The 13,945-nt window shown below is 43.3% G+C and overlaps 1 protein-coding gene across 4 annotated transcripts in view; it reads right to left on the reverse strand.

Moving 5' to 3' along the window:
• The window catches only part of mdm1 (Mdm1 nuclear protein), a 28,119-nt gene extending 16,525 nt beyond the window's left edge, over positions 1 to 11,594 (reverse strand). For 2 of the 4 annotated variants that reach the window (XM_055905190.1, XM_055905191.1), the window contains exons 1-8: positions 11,430 to 11,594; positions 10,513 to 10,618; positions 8,490 to 8,791; positions 8,021 to 8,161; positions 6,037 to 6,225; positions 4,506 to 4,648; positions 3,902 to 3,998; positions 2,176 to 2,214 (exon numbers count right to left, since the gene is read on the reverse strand). In XM_055905190.1, coding sequence (XP_055761165.1) covers positions 2,176 to 2,214; positions 3,902 to 3,998; positions 4,506 to 4,648; positions 6,037 to 6,225; positions 8,021 to 8,161; positions 8,490 to 8,791; positions 10,513 to 10,618; positions 11,430 to 11,447 — 1,035 coding nt within the window. In that variant the 5' untranslated portion in view covers positions 11,448 to 11,594. Of the gene's footprint in view, positions 1 to 2,175; positions 2,215 to 3,901; positions 3,999 to 4,505; positions 4,649 to 6,036; positions 6,226 to 8,020; positions 8,162 to 8,489; positions 8,792 to 10,512; positions 10,619 to 11,195; positions 11,366 to 11,429 lie in introns of those variants that run through there. The other 2 variants (XM_055905193.1, XM_055905192.1) reach the window with 2 other exon arrangements.
• Between the last annotated feature and the right edge of the window lie 2,351 nt (positions 11,595 to 13,945).

Below are 13,945 nucleotides of genomic sequence, written 5' to 3' on the forward strand. Positions count from 1 at the left end.
TAGCCTGGTGCCGGGTCTGTGACACGGCTCAGTCACAACACAGATTCTTTATGTTATATAGCTGGAACCTAGCCTGGTGCCGGGTCTGTGACACGGCTCAGTGACAACACAGATTCTTTATGTTATATAGCTGGAACCTAGCCTGGTGCCGGGTCTGTTTCTGCTCTCTTGTCAACTAACTTATGGAATCATCATACCAAACATGTTTGTCTTGACAATGATAGAAATGGAGACGGCGAGAGACTGACCTGGGACCAGGTTATGGTTTAAATCCAGTTCCTGAAGAACTTCATATGAATACTGTACAGAAGCATTTCAAGCACATTAACAGCACATGGTAAGAGGGGCCTTGTAGTATCTGTGTTATCACATTTACAGCACATGGTAAGGGGGGCCTTGCAGTATGTGTTATCACATTAACAGCACATGGTAAGGGGGGCCTTGCAGTATCTGTGGCATCACATTAACAGCACGTGGTAAGAGGGGCCTTGCAGTATCTGTGGCATCAGAAGCAAAGGCAGCAGACTCATGTTTAGTTGTCGTTTTTTTAGCTGCAAAGTCAACTTTCCTCTGATACTGATCACAGGTGTGTGGTAGAGAGTTCTAAACACAGAAAGTGTTATCAATAGATTTAAGACACACACAATGATGCAACAGATGACTGACAAGCAGGCAGAGGCCATATCTTCTCTTCTCTTGCACACAAGCAAAGCCAGGGCACGATACAACACACACTGAGCTGGCATCTGAACCTAGGCTGGCATCTGAACCTAGGTAAATAGGGAGGACGGAATATAGGGAAGACGGAATAGACTGGTAGACTGATAGACTGGTCGACTGGTAGACTGATAGACTGGTAGACTGGTAGAATGATAGACTGGTATTAGAGGTAGATTAAACTGAAATTCAACAGAAAATCCTCATTCAGCTGACGAACAAAAACCTCTCTTTCTGTCCTCGTTGATTTCCTCAATAAAACTAGAGCCCACTGGAAATGGCTTGGAGCCCGATCCTGGAGTGGAACATCAGATCAATCAGACTTGGTATCACCGTAGACCAACTAACGGTCCTAATAATTCCTTCATTATATTGGTGTGTATTACACTACTTTACTTAGAAGACAAATGGTAATCGTTTTCTAGAAAGTTCTTCCACATCTAGACTATATTTAGTACATGTTCCATGAAGTTGATGGGCCAGGTTTCCACGTGTCGTACAAGGTACGGTTAACCACCCAGCATGTTCAGGTTGAATAGAGAGAAGAACACTGTCTAACCAACCTCCTGCTGACTCACTGTACTGACGCTGACACTGCCTGAAACACACACACACACACACACACACACACACGCACACACACACACACACACACACACACACACACACATCGTGTTCTCATACACACACAAACACACACACACACACACACACACACACACACACACACACACACACACACACACACACACACACACACACACCGTGTTCTCATACACGCACGCACTCACAATTCATCTTTACAGCAACCTATCAAATCAACAATCTCAGGCCTAGATATCAGGTATGGGGCCTTTCTGAAAATCAACAATCTCAGGCCTAGATATCAGGTATGGGGCCTTTCTGAAAATCAACAATCTCAGGCCTAGATATCAGGTATGGGGCCTATCTGAAAATCAACAATCTCAGGCCTATATATCAGGTATGGGGCCTTTCTGAAAATCAAGAATCTCAGGCCTAGATATCAGGTATGGGGCCTTTCTGAAAATCAACAATCTCAGGCCTAGATATCAGGTATGGGGCCTTTCTGAAAATCAACAATCTCAGGCCTAGATATCAGGTATGGGGCCTCTCTGAAAATCAACAATCTCAGACCTAGATATCAGGTATGGGGCCTCTCTGAAAATCAACAATCTCAGGCCTAGATATCAGGTATGGGGCCTCTCTGAAAATCAACAATCTCAGGCCTAGATATCAGGTATGGGACCTTTCTGAAACTCAACAATGGAAACAATTTTTGCTCATTGTATTGCTTCTAAGGTGGATACACAGGTGTTCCGTTCACTCGTGTATCATCACTCAGTTTGATATAAACGTGAGAGGAGGGAAGGGGTCATTGCCAACAGCCAAAAGAGAAGGAAGGTACAGTAGAACAGCGGGGAGAATAGACCGTGTTACCTCGTGATACCAAACGTGACTATGATGACTGTCACGCCCCTGCAATGGAGGATGGGAAGAGAGAATGAGTTATAGAGACTTCAGCCATATCCATGACATTTACTTAGAGCCTGTAGGTCATTACTTTATACAATAACTACACTGACCTCCTCTCCTACTGTGGTAGACACTGTAATAACGACACTGACCTCCTCTCCTACTGTGGTAGACACTGTAATAACTACACTGACCTCCTCTCCTACTGTGGTAGACACTGTAATAACTACACTGACCTCCTCTCCTACTGTGGTAGACACTGTAATAACTACTGACCTCCTCTCCTACTGTGGTAGACACTGTAATAACTACACTGACCTCCTCTCCTACTGCGGTAGACAGTGTAATAACTACACTGACCTCCTCTCCTACTGTGGTAGACACTGTAATAACTACACTGACCTCCTCTCCTACTGCGGTAGACAGTGTAATAACTACACTGACCTCCTCTCCTACTGTGGTAGACACTGTAATAACTACACTGACCTCCTCTCCTACTGCGGTAGACAGTGTAATAACTACACTGACCTCCTCTCCTACCGTGGTAGACAGTGTAATAACTACACTGACCTCCTCTCCTACCGTGGTAGACACTGTAATAACTACTGACCTCCTCTCCTACCGTGGTAGACACTGTAATAACTACACTGACCTCCTCTCCTACTGCGGTAGACACTGTAATAACTACACTGACCTCCTCTCCTACCGTGGTAGACAGTGTAATAACTACTGACCTCCTCTCCTACTGCGGTAGACACTGTAATAACTACACTGACCTCCTCTCCTACCGTGGTAGACAGTGTAATAACTACTGACCTCCTCTCCTACCGTGGTAGACAGTGTAATAACTACTGACCTCCTCTGCTACCGTGGTAGACAGTGTAATAACCACTGACCTTCTCTCCTACCATGGTAGACAGTGTAATAACCACTGACCTCCTCTCCTACCATGGTAGACAGTGTAATAACTAGACCTCCTCTCCTACCGTGGTAGACAGTGTGGTAACCACTGACCTCCTCTCCTACCGTGGTAGATAGTGTAATAACTACTGACCTCCTCTCCTACCGTGGTAGACAGTGTAATAACTACTGACCTCCTCTCCTACTGTGGTAGACAGTGTAATAACTACTGACCTCCTCTCCTACCGTGGTAGACAGTGTAATAACTACTGACCTCCTCTGCTACCGTGGTAGACAGTGTAATAACCACTGACCTTCTCTCCTACCATGGTAGACAGTGTAATAACTAGACCTCCTCTCCTACCGTGGTAGACAGTGTGGTAACCACTGACCTCCTCTCCTACCGTGGTAGATAGTGTAATAACTACTGACCTCCTCTCCTACCGTGGTAGACAGTGTAATAACTACTGACCTCCTCTCCTACTGTGGTAGACAGTGTAATAACTACTGACCTCCTCTCCTACCGTGGTAGACAGTGTAATAACGAGACCTCCTCTCCTACCGTGGTAGACAGTGTATTAACTACTGACCTCCTCTCCTACCGTGGTAGCCAGTGTAATAACCACTGACCTCCTCTCCTACCGTGGTAGCCAGTGTAATAACCACTGACCTCCTCTCCTACTGTGGTAGACAGTGTAATAACCACTGACCTCCTCTCCTACCGTGGTAGCCAGTGTAATAACCACTGACCTCCTCTCCTACCGTGGTAGACAGTGTAATAACTACTGACCTCCTCTCCTACCGTGGTAGCCTTGACCCAGGCTCCGTCCTTATATATGTAGTTCAGCGGAGAGCGGAAGTTGGCGTTATACTCTGATTTCACCTTTCTGGAGAGAGGGACAGAAACACACAGACAGGCCAAGTCAGATCATGTATATTCAGTGATCATTTAGCATTGCACTTGGCATTATCATTTCTAAACTAAAATGTATTAGTTGAATAGGCCACATGTGAATGACCAAACCCTGCTGCTGTCCATTGGAGAAGTTCCATATGATTCTCAGAGAGAGAGAGAGCAGTGTTACCAGTAATTATTACCAAAATACTGCATGACACATAGCAGGAAGTGAAGATGGAAAGAGACAATATACAATACATGAGAAACTTCCTATTACTGACAGGTTGCCTCTCTCTTTCCCCTCCTACTTCCCCTTCCCGACCCCTGACCTCTGACTCCAGGTGAAGTTTCCCAAAGGGACAGGTCTAGGATCAGCTCCCCCAATCCTAACCTTAACCATTAGTGGGAAAGAATGCTAAATTAACCCAGGATCAGCGTGTAGAGGTAACTTCACCCTACAATCTACCCTGTAATCACAACTGACCGCTGATCTCACCTGTGGGGAAGATGTGCCTTCTGGGGGCTCTGTGACTTCACTTCCTGGTCCGCCCGTTGCTCCTGAGGCTGTGGAACTGGAATGTTCTCCGCTACGACGCTGGACTTTCTCTCTCTCTCTTCCCTCTTCTTCTTCCGCTTGCTCTGATGTCATCATCGCAACAAACAGAACAGAGCCATTCGTAAAGACTGCGTCGTCCCAAATGGCACCCTATACCCTACATAGTGCACTACTTTTGACCAGATCCCTATATAGGGAATAGGGGGCCATTTGGGATGCAACCAGTCAGTCAGTCAGAGGAATCTGGGGATAGAACCAGTAGAACCAGTACAGAAATACCACCAAACCTCCAGTACACTCCAGTGGGTGAATCCAGCGTGGCATGTGGAGTACATGATCTAAATAACTGCTTTATTTACTTTCATATTGGAAGTTTTAAGTGTTCACTGTATTCCCCTTTCATATTGGAAGTTCTAGGTGTGCATTGTATTCCTCTTTCATATTGGACGTTCTAGGTGTGCATTGTATTCCTCTTTCATATTGGAAGTTTTAAGTGTTCACTGTATTCCCCTTTCATATTGGAAGTTCTAGGTGTGCATTGTATTCCCCTTTCATATTGGACGTTCTAGGTGTGCATTGTATTCCTCTTTCATATTGGACGTTCTAGGTGTGCATTGTATTCCTCTTTCATATTGGACGTTCTAAGTGTTCATTGTATTCCTCTTTCATATTGGACGTTCTAGGTGTGCATTGTATTCCTCTTTCATATTGGAAGTTCTAGGTGTGCATTGTATTCCCCTTTCATATTGGAAGTTTTAAGTGTTCACTGTATTCCCCTTTCATATTGGACGTTCTAGGTGTGCATTGTATTCCTCTTTCATATTGGACGTTCTAGGTGTGCATTGTATTCCTCTTTCATATTGGACGTTCTAGGTGTTCATTGTATTCCTCTTTCATATTGGACGTTCTAGGTGTGCATTGTATTCCTCTTTAATATTGTACGTTCTAGGTGTGCATTGTATTCCTCTTTCATATTGGACGTTCTAGGTGTGCATTGTATTCCTCTTTAATATTGGACGTTCTAGGTGTGCATTGTATTCCTCTTTTATATTGGACGTTCTAGGTGTGCATTGTATTCCCCTTTCATATTGGACGTTCTAAGTGTTCATTGTATTCCTCCAAGGGGTTTTTGAAATGTCAATAAACAGAGAAAAACCTTGCAGTCTAATGTAACCTAATGTATCCGTTTCTTCCCAGAAATCAGTTACAAATACTTGTTATAAGTAAGTAGGGCTATCTGCTTCCTTATTGAAATACAAAAGGTAGCGTTGAAGATATTGCCAACGCTGGGAGTATTATATTGTGGCCTAATCTTGGCACCCAGAATCAGATCTGGTTTGAGTGCTGGTCTCTGGCCAGCGAAGACACGTTTGTAAAGTCTGGTACATAAGAGGCTGAATAAATCAATTACCAGAACAAAGATTGAGTTGTAGTGTGGCGTTGTTGGACTGAGTAGAACTTGGAAAAGTACCTTTGATGCTTTCTCTGGGGAAACATTCTCTCTCTGGAACAGAGGCACCTGGTCCCCGTCTCCATGGCTGCGTAGTCGTGGTCCTCTGGGAGGAGGAGAGGCTTTAAAGTTCCTGCTGTACTCACTCTCCAACACCACCACCGGGTTCGATTTGAAGGGAGGGATGGACCGGTGGCTGGTGTACAGCATCTGGAGAAGACCACGCAGGAAATATACTGTAACTCATAGTTGATTCATACTCAAATACTCTGCTACCATCTACTGGCTGTTTGACAAAACAGTATCTCTGCTCCACAGCTTGGGTAAATAGCCTATCTCTCGAACTAGTCATGTTTTGAAAACCCGACCCTGGGCAACACAGTGACTGAGGTCTGGTTTCAATGATGGACTCTTTTGGCATAGAGGAACTACGTCACTTCCTACATCACTACTTTATCCTCTTGAATAAAATACTAAATAGTAGCTAGCAACATGGAGATCACAGAGGTTATAGTTCGCAAGTAGAGACCTACTCAGTTGTACAACTGAATGCCTTCAACTGAAATGTGTCTTCCTCATGTAACCCAACCCCTCTGAATCAGAGAGGTGCGGAGGGCTGCATTAATCAACATCCACATCTTTGGCGCCCGGGGAACAGTGGGTTAACTGCCTTGCTCAGGGCCCGGGGAACAGTGGGTTAACTGCCTTGCTCAGGGCCCGGGGAACAGTGGGTTAACTGCCTTGCTCAGGGACGGGGAACAGTGGGTTAACTGCCTTGCTCAGGGCCCGGGGAACAGTGGGTTAACTGCCTTGCTCAGGGACGGGGAACAGTGGGTTAACTGCCTTGCTCAGGGCCCGGGGAACAGTGAGTTAACTGCCTTGTTAACCCACTGTTTTTACCCTGTCAGGTCGGGGATTTGATCCAGCAACCTTTCGGTTACTGGCCCAACACTCTAACCACTAGGCTACCTGCCGCCCCAGTAGCTAGTTTACATCAACTACCTCAACTAAAACCACTAGGATACCTGGTACTATAGTTTACATCAACTAGCTCAACTAAAACCACTAGGATACCTGGTACTATAGTTTACATCAACTACCTCAACTAAAACCACTAGGATACCTGGTACTATAGTTTACATCAACTAGCTCAACTAAAACCACTAGGATACCTGGTACTATAGTTTACATCAACTAGCTCAACTAAAACCACTAGGATACCTGGTACTATAGTTTACATCAACTAGCTCAACTAAAACCACTAGGATACCTGGTACTATAGTTTACATCAACTAGCTCAACTAAAACCACTAGGATACCTGGTACTATAGTTTACATCAACTAGCTCAACTAAAACCACTAGGATACCTGGTACTATAGTTTACATCAACTAGCTCAACTAAAACCACTAGGATACCTGGTACTATAGTTTACATCAACTAGCTCAACTAAAACCACTAGGATACCTGGTACTATAGTTTACATCAACTAGCTCAACTAAAACCACTAGGATACCTGGTACTATAGTTTACATCAACTAGCTCAACTAAAACCACTAGGATACCTGGTACTATAGTTTACATCAACTAGCTCAACTAAAACCACTGCAAAGTTTGGTTTTATATCCCAGCGTTCTGGCATGTCTGCCTCATGATTAGTTAGGCGAGTCCCCAGAATTGTTCCCCCCTTATCGACATAGGTAGTGACGTAGCTCCTCTAGGCCAAAAGACTCCCTCATTAAAACCAGGTCATAGTCACTGTGTGGCCGACGGTCGGGTTTTCAAGACTAACTAGTAATGGGGCAGAAGGGGTGACCAATCCTGGGTTCAGGGTGTAACAAGAAGCAGTGAATCTTACTTAATACTTGTGCATATGGCCCCTCTATGACCAGGAAATGCCTACACATGTCAAACGTGTGGCTATCAGGGCTTTAACATGGATGTTATGGATGTTTGGGGTTGTATACGTTCAGACAAGATGAGGATATGAGTGGAACAACTAACACCTGTTCTGCAGCCAGCAGTGGGGAGGCGTGGCCAGCTACAGGTGTCTTCCACGGAAACTGTTTCCTGTACTCTGAGTTCTGTAGTGCAGTCCTCTGTCCAGACGACTTCAGCCCTGCCTTCCTCCTCAACACATGGTCAACCTGGAATCACATTTCTCACTTTACTACACAGGTAACTAGTAATAACTCACTGTCCGTCATTGTAAATAAGAATTTGTTCTTAACTGACTTGCCTCGTTAAATAAAGGTTAAACAAACAAAAAAATAAGTGTCTGCTGCACAGGCCACGGGCTGCTTAGAAGGCCTGGGTCAAATTCGTGTGTCAAATGGTCCTTTCAAATACATGAGCTGCGCTTGATTTAGTTTGCCTGGTACAATGGAGCCAATGGAATAGTCTCAAAAGTGCAAACCCCAAGCTAAATAAAGCACATGTATTTGCATACATGAAATACATAACAACCATTCTCACCCCATTGAAAACTTGGTCCTTTCTCTCTACAGTAGCCAGGGGGCTCCGGGTGTGAGTCTGGCCCTGAAGAGTGGTCGGGCCTCGTTGAGGGTCCCCTGGAGAAGGGGGACCCCTAGGGGCCAGAGGGGTGTGGACTCTCTCTGGGGTAGGAGCCAGGGGAGAGGTACCAGGTCTGGGGGTCTCATCCCGTCTCTGTGGGGGCTCTGTGGTGGTGGGGTTCCATTGGAAGGAGCTGGACACCTGGGGCGTGTGGGAGGAGGGCACCTTCCTCTTGGACAGAAACTGAGGCTCTCTACTGATACCTGGTGTAATATGGATGATAGAAGGAGAGATGATAGTGTCTCTACTGATACCTGGTGTAATATGGATGATAGAAGGAGAGATTATAGTGTCTCTACTGATACCTGGTGTAATATGGATAGAAGGAGAGATGATAGTGTCTCTACTGATACCTGGTGTAATATGGATGATAGAAGGAGAGATGATAGTGTCTCTACTGATACCTGGTGTAATATGGATGATAGAAGGAGAGATGATAGTGTCTCTACTGATACCTGGTGTAATATGGATGATAGAAGGAGAGATGATACTGTCTCTACTGATACCTGGTGTAATATGGATGATAGAAGGAGAGATGATAGTGTCTCTACTGATACCTGGTGTAATATGGATGATAGAAGGAGAGATGATACTGTCTCTACTGATACCTGGTGTAATATGGATGATAGAAGGAGAGATGATAGTGTCTCTACTGATACCTGGTGTAATATGGATGATAGAGAGATGAGATGATAGTGTCTCTACTGATACATGGTGTAATATGGATGATAGAAGGAGAGATGATAGTGTCTCTACTGATACCTGGTGTAATATGGATGATAGAGAGATGAGATGATAGTGTCTCTACTGATACCTGGTGTAATATGGATGATAGAAGGAGAGATGATAGTGTCTCTACTGATACCTGGTGTAATATGGATGATAGAAGGAGAGATGATAGTGTCTCTACTGATACCTGGTGTAATATGGATGATAGAAGGAGAGATGATAGTGTCTCTACTGATACCTGGTGTAATATGGATGACAGAAGGAGAGATGATATTGTCTCTACTGATACCTGGTGTAATATGGATGATAGAGAGATGAGATGATAGTGTCTCTACTGATACCTGGTGTAATATGAATGATAGAGAGATGAAAGTTGACCATGTGGCTCAGGTGGTAGAGCATGGTGCTTACAAAGCCAGGGTTGTGGGTTCTATTCCCACGGAGGACCAGTATGGAAATGTATTCACTCACTATGACTCAAATGTAAATAGTAAAAGCAGAGTAGTAGAGTTGGGCTCAGTGCTTTAAAGATGAAGATGCACGACAGGAATATGAATGATGCTTGATATGTAAACTTGGCATTTTATACTGTTACCGGGTCATATAGACCCCTTTCTGTTTTTGCAAACATTGCCGCAGGAGGGCAATACAAGCAAGTTGGTGACAGAACACAAAAAAACGCCTCTATTTACATGTTGTTTATGAGTGCATTTCACACTACTTTTGGATTATAACTGGATTTTAAGGCTTGTATGAGTGTCCTGCTTAATATAATGTGTGTGTCATTATCACAAATTTGATTGCATTATCCTTTTTGTTTTTTTTTACACTTCAACCAGTAAAATGGCTCTTTGGCTAGCTTTTGCTACAGACTACAGTATGTCAATGAACGTTAACATTCTAGCCAACACCTGCTGCATCCAAAAAAAAGTAATTTTGCAAAGTTCACATCCAAATATGATCTTAGCGACTGTTCAAGCAAGAATCAAAACATAATTGTACGCGTCCGAAAACCCCAAAAAGTTATTTTGTTTAGAAGTGATAAAAAATTAAATTCAGGCTTTGTTGAATTGGCGCAGATAGCGACAGCTTTTTTCAATGCAGCCAAGAGTCACGGGCATCTGTGCGTGACGTCAGTGTGTCGTGTACTGGAAAAGGGTCTATATCAATCAATCAATCAATCAATAAATCTTACCCATCTGGTCAGATCGAAGTCCAGCTAAGCGCATCCGTCGCTGAGGAGAGGCGCTTCTGGAGCGCGCTACCCGGTCTTTAAATTTCTTCTTGTACTCACTGATGCCCTGTGCATGTGAGTGTGACAATCCAAACATTAGCAAATAGTTTAAGAAAACATGACTTACTATATTGTTTAAGTGGGATAAATTTAGCAAATAGCATGCCTTTAAAAGAACCGTACGCGTCATGCACGCGCAAACATTTGCATGATTCGTGTTGGTCAGATGTTGCCTAGGAAACAGATTGGCTCCATTTGTTTGAATGAAATCTGTGAACTGAGTTCGCAGCTACAGTATATCTAGCAAGTTAGCAGCTGTATAGGCCACAGTTTATAAACCATACTGTACCACTGTCTTTATCTAGGCTGATTAATCATACTAACGCAATACACCACATTAAACAAATCCTCTATTGCCATTTACAATGTCATGCAGTTGACACATTTATTTGAAGGCTAGAACCAGCGCGTTACTATGTCTCTCTATTTATCAATAAAAACACGAAATAGCCACTGGCAGCTAGTTTACGTTAGCTTATCCGCTTTATACCATTGTAACGTGTTAGTAAACACGTAGCTAACCAAGCTAATAACCGACACCTTGGAAGTGGGATTTGATTGTTTCCCCGTCTAGCTAGCTATACCTGCAATCGTCGAAGATTGTTTATCCGCTGTAATCGCAATGCACGATGTTAGTAAACTAACATGTATTTGTGCGAATGAAGCAATGTTTCCATTTCTGTATCAATCGAAACCTCTTCTCCTCACTCTAAGCGGTGACGTAGATACCTGACGTCGTGTTTCAAAACACTGCGCTAACCAAAGCCAAGAGTTGAATTTCTATTGCACTCGTTCAATGAAAAAGTACATTTGTTTACCTTGAAATGTACTGGCATTTTTTTGTTGTTGTTAAAGTTCTGCAGGCGTTTGGGAAAACTGTGTCTGTATTTTCCAGCTAGGTTATTATTGTTGCAAGTTGTAGTTACTTCTGCAAGGTATCTGGACAGTTACAGACGCGTCTTTGCGTTGCCTTGGCAAAGCGTCGAAACGCGCATGCGTGATGAGCAAACCTGTTGTAATTTAGAGGGGTTGATTTCTAGTAGCTGTGTCGCCATGTGTCATACCTATGCTCCTCAACTGTTGACACATTCTCCTCCCGTTTTCATTTCCACCAGAATAGAATATGGATTTTTGCTAGATGTTCAGTTGTGTCATGGACATGCACTTGGAAAACTTCACACCTTCTACGGACTGATATGGCGCCGGTGAGGATGGCTGCCGTTTTATGGGCTCTTAACCAACCGTGTTATTTTGTTGATGTTTTTTTCGCATTGTTTGAAACTTATTTTGTACACGTTTTTCCATCTCAAGAGGTTAAATATAAAAGTACAACAGTAAGTGCCTATTAAGTGCCAAATAAAGTAACAGGGTGGACGTTTTCATCCTAAATCAGTCATGAATCCCCTTGTGACGGGAAATGGAAGCTTGTTGTGTGATTCAGGGAGTGGCAATTGAATGCAAGCTTCACAAGAACAAATTGGGTAACAGGGTTAACGTGTTACTACACTCGACCCGCTCCGTTTTCCACCACAAAACAGCAGAAAATGACCAAAAGAAGCAGAATCAGCTCACCTGCTTTTACACTGTATGATCTGACTGTTAGATGTTCAATGTTTAATTTGAAAAAAAATATTTGATAAGGAATAGTTTCACCATAAACGACAGTTCAGTTAACATATAAAAATAAAATGTAACCTTTATTTAACTTGGCAAGTCACTTAAGAACAAAGAGAGAGAGGTAGCCTACACTTTCTTCAGCCTAATAATAGACAGAGAGAGAGGTAGAGGTAGCCTACAGTGTCTTCAGCCTAATAATAGACAGAGAGAGAGGTAGCCTACACTGTCTTCAGCCTAATAATAGACAGAGAGAGAGGTAGCCTACACTGTCTTCAGCCTAATAATAGACAGAGAGAGAGGTAGCCTACACTGTCTTCAGCCTAATAATAGAGAGAGAGAGAGGTAGCCTACACTGTCTTCAGTCTAATAATAGACAGAGAGAGAGGTAGCCTACACTGTCTTCAGTCTAATAATAGATAGATAGACAGAGAGAGAGGTAGCCTACACTGTCTTCAGTCTAATAATAGATAGATAGACAGAGAGAGAGGTAGCCTACACTGTCTTCAGTCTAATAATAGATAGATAGACAGAGAGAGAGGTAGTCTACACTGTCTTCAGTCTAATAATAGATAGATAGACAGAGAGAGAGGTAGCCGACACTGTCTTCAGTCTAATAATAGATAGATAGACAGAGAGAGAGGTAGACTACACTGTCTTCAGCCTAATAATAGATAGATAGACAGAGAGAGAGGTAGCCTACACTGTCTTCAGCCTAATAATAGATAGATAGACAGAGAGAGAGGTAGTCTACACTGTCTTCAGTCTAATAATAGATAGATAGACAGAGAGAGAGGTAGCCTACACTGTCTTCAGCCTAATAATAGACAGAGAGAGGTAGCCTACACTGTCTTCAGCCTAATAATAGACAGAGAGAGAGAGAGAGGTAGCCTACACTGTCTTCAGCCTAATAATAGATAGACAGAGAGAGGTAGCCTACACTGTCTTCAGCCTAATAATAGACAGAGACAGAGAGAGAGGTAGCCTACACTGTCTTCAGCCTAATAATAGACAGAGACAGAGAGAGGTAGCCTACACTGTCTTCAGCCTAATAATAGATAGACAGAGAGAGAGGTAGCCTACACTGTCTTCAGCCTAATAATAGACAGAGACAGAGAGAGGTAGCCTACATTGTCTTCAGCCTAATAATATCTATTGAAGTTGGTATTTTGTCCTCTCTATTTTATTGATTCCAGTTTGAAAGTGTTCCGCAACATGAAAGAATAGCCAGTTTATGCAGGGGTTTAGAATGCCCAGAAGGGGGCGCTAAAACCCTTCGATAGCTACAATCAGCTCAGTGTCAGTCATTTGCAACATGGCTATGTGCAGTAATGTATTAGGGCTATTAGAGTAACAACAATTATTATAATAACTAAATATTATATTATATAAATGAGTGAACCTGAGTGTCCATGTTTACTAGGCCTTAATGATAATGTATACTAATGATGCAATATTAAAAATTGTACTCGTGCCACCGAGACCTCTTCAGTTCACCTGTCGACCATGTCACTCGTGTTGCTGCAACACTGAGCCTGGCTGCCTGGCTCTCTTACCGTCTGTTTCCTACTGTGTCTCATTGATAGAGGCGCGTTTGGATGTGGGAGATGAAGAGAGGAATAGAGGACAGGTAATATGAAGGGTTCATTGGGTCTGACTTGTTAAATAAATACACATCTGTTCTCTCATTTTATGACAGAAGCAGCAGGTTTGGGGGGCA

The sequence above is a fragment of the Salvelinus fontinalis genome, chromosome 39 (assembly GCF_029448725.1).
Source record: "Salvelinus fontinalis isolate EN_2023a chromosome 39, ASM2944872v1, whole genome shotgun sequence".
NCBI classification, from domain to species: Eukaryota; Metazoa; Chordata; class Actinopteri; order Salmoniformes; family Salmonidae; genus Salvelinus; species Salvelinus fontinalis.